The sequence below is a fragment of the Coregonus lavaretus genome (genome assembly GCF_964263955.1).
Source record: "Coregonus lavaretus genome assembly, chromosome: 33".
NCBI classification, from domain to species: Eukaryota; Metazoa; Chordata; class Actinopteri; order Salmoniformes; family Salmonidae; genus Coregonus; species Coregonus lavaretus.
This window is the reverse complement of record NC_140020.1, coordinates 26,030,807-26,035,806: the sequence shown is the minus strand read 5'-3', so window position 1 is coordinate 26,035,806 and position 5,000 is coordinate 26,030,807. Positions and strand designations below refer to the sequence as shown.

Sequence of the window (5,000 nt, the reverse complement as noted above, 5' to 3'; positions counted from 1 at the left end):
AACAGAGGGTGTAGTCTGGTCTTAACAGAGGGTGTAGTCTGGTCTTAACAGAGGGTGTAGTCTGGTCTTAACAGAGGGTGTAGTCTGGTCTTAACAGAGGGTGTAGTCTGGTCTTAACAGAGGGTGTAGTCTGGTCTTAATAACAGAGGGTGTAGTCTGGTCTTAACAGAGGGTGTAGTCTGGTCTTAACAACAGAGGGTGTAGTCTGGTCTTAACAACAGAGGGTGTAGTCTGGTCTTAACAGAGGGTGTAGTCTGGTCTTAATAACAGAGGGTGTAGTCTGGTCTTAATAACAGAGGGTGTAGTCTGGTCTTAACAGAGGGTGTAGTCTGGTCTTAACAACAGAGGGTGTAGTCTGGTCTTAACAGAGGGTGTAGTCTGGTCTCAAAAAAGTATACAGCTGCACCATCGAGAGCATCCTGACCGGTTGCATCACCGCCTGGTATGGCAACTGCTTGGCCTTCGACCGTAAGGCACTACAGAGGGTAGTGCGTACGGCCCAGTACATCACTGGGGCCAAGCTTCCTGCCATCCAGGACCTCTATACCAGGCGGTGTCAGAGGAAGGCCCTCAAAATTGTCAAAGACTCCAGCCACCCTAGTCATAGACTGTTCTCTCTGCTACCGCACGGCAAGCGGTACCGGAGTGCCAAGTCTAGGTCCAAAAGACTTCTCAACAGCTTCTACCCCCAAGCCATAAGACTCCTAAACAGCTAATCATGGCTACCCGGACTATTTGCACTGCCCCCCCCCCCCCCCCCCATCTTTTTACGCTGCTGCTACTCTGTTAATTATTTATGCATAGTCACTTTAACTCTACCCACATGTACATATTACTTCAACTACCTCAACTAGCCGGTGCCCCCGCACATTGACTCTGCTCCGGTACCCCCCCTGTATATATAGCCTCCCTACTGTTATTTTATTTTACTTCTGCTCTTTTTTCTCAACACTTTTTTGTTGTTGTTTTATTTTACTTTTTTATTAAAAAATAAATGCACTGTTGGTTAAGGGCTGTAAGTAAGCATTTCACTGTAATGTCTGCACCTGTTGTATTCGGCGCATGTGGCCAATAAAATTTGATTTGATTTGATTTGTAGTCTGGTCTTAATAACAGAGGGTGAAGTCTGGTCTTAACAACAGAGGGTATAGTCTGGTCTTAACAGAGGGTGAAGTCTGGTCTTAATAACAGAGGGTGAAGTCTGGTCTTAATAACAGAGGGTGTAGTCTGGTCTTAATAACAGAGGGTGTAGTCTGGTCTTAATAACAGAGGGTGTAGTCTGGTCTTAACAGAGGGTGTAGTCTGGTCTTAACAGAGGGTGTAGTCTGGTCTTAATAACAGAGGGTGTAGTCTGGTCTTAACAGAGGGTGTAGTCTGGTCTTAACAGAGGGTGTAGTCTGGTCCTAACAGAGGGTGTAGTCTGGTCTTAACAGAGGGTGTAGTCTGGTCTTAACAGAGGGTGTAGTCTGGTCTTAACAGAGGGTGTAGTCTGGTCTTAACAGAGGGTGTAGTCTGGTCTTAACAGAGGGTGTAGTCTGGTCTTAACAGAGGGTGTAGTCTGGTCTTAACAGAGGGTGAAGTCTGGTCTTAACAGAGGGTGTAGTCTGGTCTTAACAGAGGGTGTAGTCTGGTCTTAACAGAGGGTGTAGTCTGGTCTTAACAGAGGGTGTAGTCTGGTCTTAACAGAGGGTGTAGTCTGGTCTTAACAGAGGGTGTAGTCTGGTCTTAACAGAGGGTGTAGTCTGGTCTTAACAGAGGGTGAAGTCTGGTCTTAACAGAGGGTGAAGTCTGGTCTTAACAGAGGGTGTAGTCTGGTCTTAACAGAGGGTGTAGTCTGGTCTTAACAGAGGGTGTAGTCTGGTCTTAACAGAGGGTGAAGTCTGGTCTTAACAGAGGGTGTAGTAGATGATGCTGCAGTATGTTGATGAGTCAACAAACTCTAGTAGGGTCACAAAATTCCAGTAAATTTCCCCCAATTCCCATGTTTTCCAGAAGTCCTGGTTGGAACATTCCGGAATTTGTGCTGCTTATTACCTCCCGACTCTACATTCAGGATTTCTGGAAAACCTTGGAATTTTGGGAAAGTGACTGGATTTTTCAACTCTCATTTCCTAACATTGACAGGAAGCCCCTTTCCCTAGCATTGACAGGAAGCCCCTTTCCCTAGCATTGACAGGAAGCCCCTCTCCCTAGCATTGACAAGAAGCCCCTCTCCCTAGCATTGACAAGAAGCCCCTCTCCCTAGCATTGACAGGAAGCTCCTCTCACTTCAATTCAGTTGTATTGGAGATACAGTACTAAACCAGGAAACAGTCACCAATACCTCTGTTGCTCTCACCAGTTCTTTCCTGAGCCACCCCAGAGCCTCATCGATGTTCTCAAATCTCTTCAGCACTCCCGAGGGCAGACTGTGCTGCCAGATCAAACCTGAGGTCAGGAGGCTCTCTCTGGGCTCCCCTGGCTGTTGTTTGGCCTCCTCCTCCTCCTCCTCTTCCTCCTCCTCCTCCTCCTCGTCCTGCTGCTGTAGCTGTGGGACAGCCAGGCGTTGGGTGCTCTGGCTGTCTAACCTGGCCTCACTTTGGCCCACTACCCGTTGCTCTTCTGGCCCCACTAAGTCCCTGATGCTCTGCTGTGGTATGACAAGGCCTTTGGTGCTATGGGGGGTGTCTAAACGGGCCTTCCACCCCAGGTAGGACGGCCTCCGTGTCTCCAGCCTCAGCTTCTGCGTCAGGGCCTTCAGAGTCATCAGATGGTCGTCTGAAGCCGAACCCACCTTCTTCTCCTCCTCCACCTGGTCAATCAATCAATCAATCAATCAATCAATCAAACAAACAAACAAACAAATGTGTTTTATTAAGCCCGTTTTAATTCAGTCTTTGTGCTTTACAGTAACCCGGTCTAGACCCCAAAGAGCAAACCAAAGCAGAAGCGAAAGCACGGTGGAAAGCTAGTCTCGCGAGCCACACTCTAATGTCACGAGCTGACGTAAATATGTGCTACGTGTATGAAGCTCGCAAGATCAGTGTGGCTCCCTAGAAGGAAGAAACCCAGAGAGGTACCAGGCTCAGATGGGAGGCCCATTCTCTTTTGGCTGTATACCGGGTGTGGTCATTAGGGACAGACTGTTTCTCACCTGGTCTGTCTCCTCCACCTGGTCTGTCTCCTCCACCTGGTCTGTCTCCTCCACCTGGTCCCAGACACTATACACCTTGATCTGGGGGGTGGAGCCTGCTTCCATGACAACCCCGGTAATAAGAACCACGCCTGGCTACCAGAATCAAACTAGTGGTGGCAGTACTCAAGAGTAGTGGTCAGAGTATGATGTATTCTTCACCTTGGGGGGGGGGGGCCCGTCGCTCTGACTTGTGTTTGTGAGAGGGTGGTTGTAGATCTCGTGAGCATGGATAATATAACTATTCTTTGTTCTATCCGTGTTCAAGATTGTTGTAGCTCTATGCTGTAAAATGGTGGTTATGGCCCTTTGTGTTGTGGTTAAATTCAATGTAATTAAATGTAATAGATCACTCTCTGTGGGTGTGATTGTGAGAAGGAAGTTCTAGATCTTGCATCATCATTCTGACTGCCTCTGATGGTTTCTTCATGAGGACAACACAAAGACAGAGGTGATCCAGATTAAGATTTAAAGCCTCCTTCATTGAGCGCTCCCTCTTCAAAGCTTCCTCTGTGTATCCTTGGTTTTTCCAGTCTGGGATGAGGGTGAGACGTCCTCTTGTGTCTACGAGTCAAAGACAGAACAGAGAAAACAATGATGTCATATAAAACCCTTTTCACACTTGCCGGATAAAGCAGATTGAAGCTTCTCTGGACCAAATCAGAAATGATTTGACTGAAATGCTTCAGCTCTGCCTTAGTTCCCACTGTCTGTTGACGAGGGAGTTTTATACAGGTTCTGTGTCCCAGATGGTATCCTATTATTCCTTATGGCCCCAGTCATAAGTAGTGCCCTATAAAGGTGACAGGGTTCCATTTGGAATGTGCCCTATAAAGGTAACAGGGTTCCATTTGGAATGTGCCCTATAAAGGTGACAGGGTTCCATTTGGAATGTGCCCTATAAAGGTGACAGGGTTCCATTTGGAATGTGCCCTATAAAGGTAACAGGGTTCCATTTGGAATGTGCCCTATAAAGGTAACAGGGTTCCATTTGGAATGTGCCCTATAAAGGTAACAGGGTTCCATTTGGAATGTGCCCTATAAAGGTAACAGGGTTCCATTTGGAATGTGCCCTATAAAGGTGACAGGGTTCCATTTGGAATGTGCCCTATAAAGGTGACAGGGTTCCATTTGGAATGTGCCCTATAAAGGTAACAGGGTTCCATTTGGAATGTGCCCTATAAAGGTAACAGGGTTCCATTTGGAATGTGCCCTATAAAGGTGACAGGGTTCCATTTGGAATGTGCCCTATAAAGGTGACAGGGTTCCATTTGGAATGTGCCCTATAAAGGTAACAGGGTTCCATTTGGAATGTGCCCTATAAAGGTGACAGGGTTCCATTTGGAATGTGCCCTATAAAGGTAACAGGGTTCCATTTGGAATGTGCCCTATAAAGGTGACAGGGTTCCATTTGGAATGTGCCCTATAAAGGTAACAGGGTTCCATTTGGAATGTGCCCTATAAAGGTAACAGGGTTCCATTTGGAATGTGCCCTATAAAGGTGACAGGGTTCCATTTGGAATGTGCCCTATAAAGGTGACAGGGTTCCATTTGGAATGTGCCCTATAAAGGTAACAGGGTTCCATTTGGAATGTGCCCTATAAAGGTAACAGGGTTCCATTTGGAATGTGCCCTATAAAGGTGACAGGGTTCCATTTGGAATGTGCCCTATAAAGGTGACAGGGTTCCATTTGGAATGTGCCCTATAAAGGTGACAGGGTTCCATTTGGAATGTGCCCTATAAAGGTAACAGGGTTCCATTTGGAATGTGCCCTATAAAGGTGACAGGGTTCCATTTGGAATGTGCCCTATAAAGGTAACAGGGTTC

At 47.0% G+C, this 5,000-nt stretch overlaps 1 protein-coding gene across 1 annotated transcript in view; it reads right to left on the bottom strand.

The window, feature by feature from the left end:
- fam167ab (family with sequence similarity 167 member Ab) overlaps positions 1 to 3,238 on the bottom strand; it is a gene marked incomplete at both ends in the record, with an annotated part of 5,001 nt that extends 1,763 nt beyond the window's left edge. Inside the window, 2 exons of the mRNA XM_084150936.1 lie at positions 2,339 to 2,779; positions 3,152 to 3,238. Of these exons, the coding sequence (XP_084007062.1) occupies positions 2,339 to 2,779; positions 3,152 to 3,238 (528 nt within the window). The remainder of the gene's footprint in view (positions 1 to 2,338; positions 2,780 to 3,151) is intronic.
- Between the last annotated feature and the right edge of the window lie 1,762 nt (positions 3,239 to 5,000).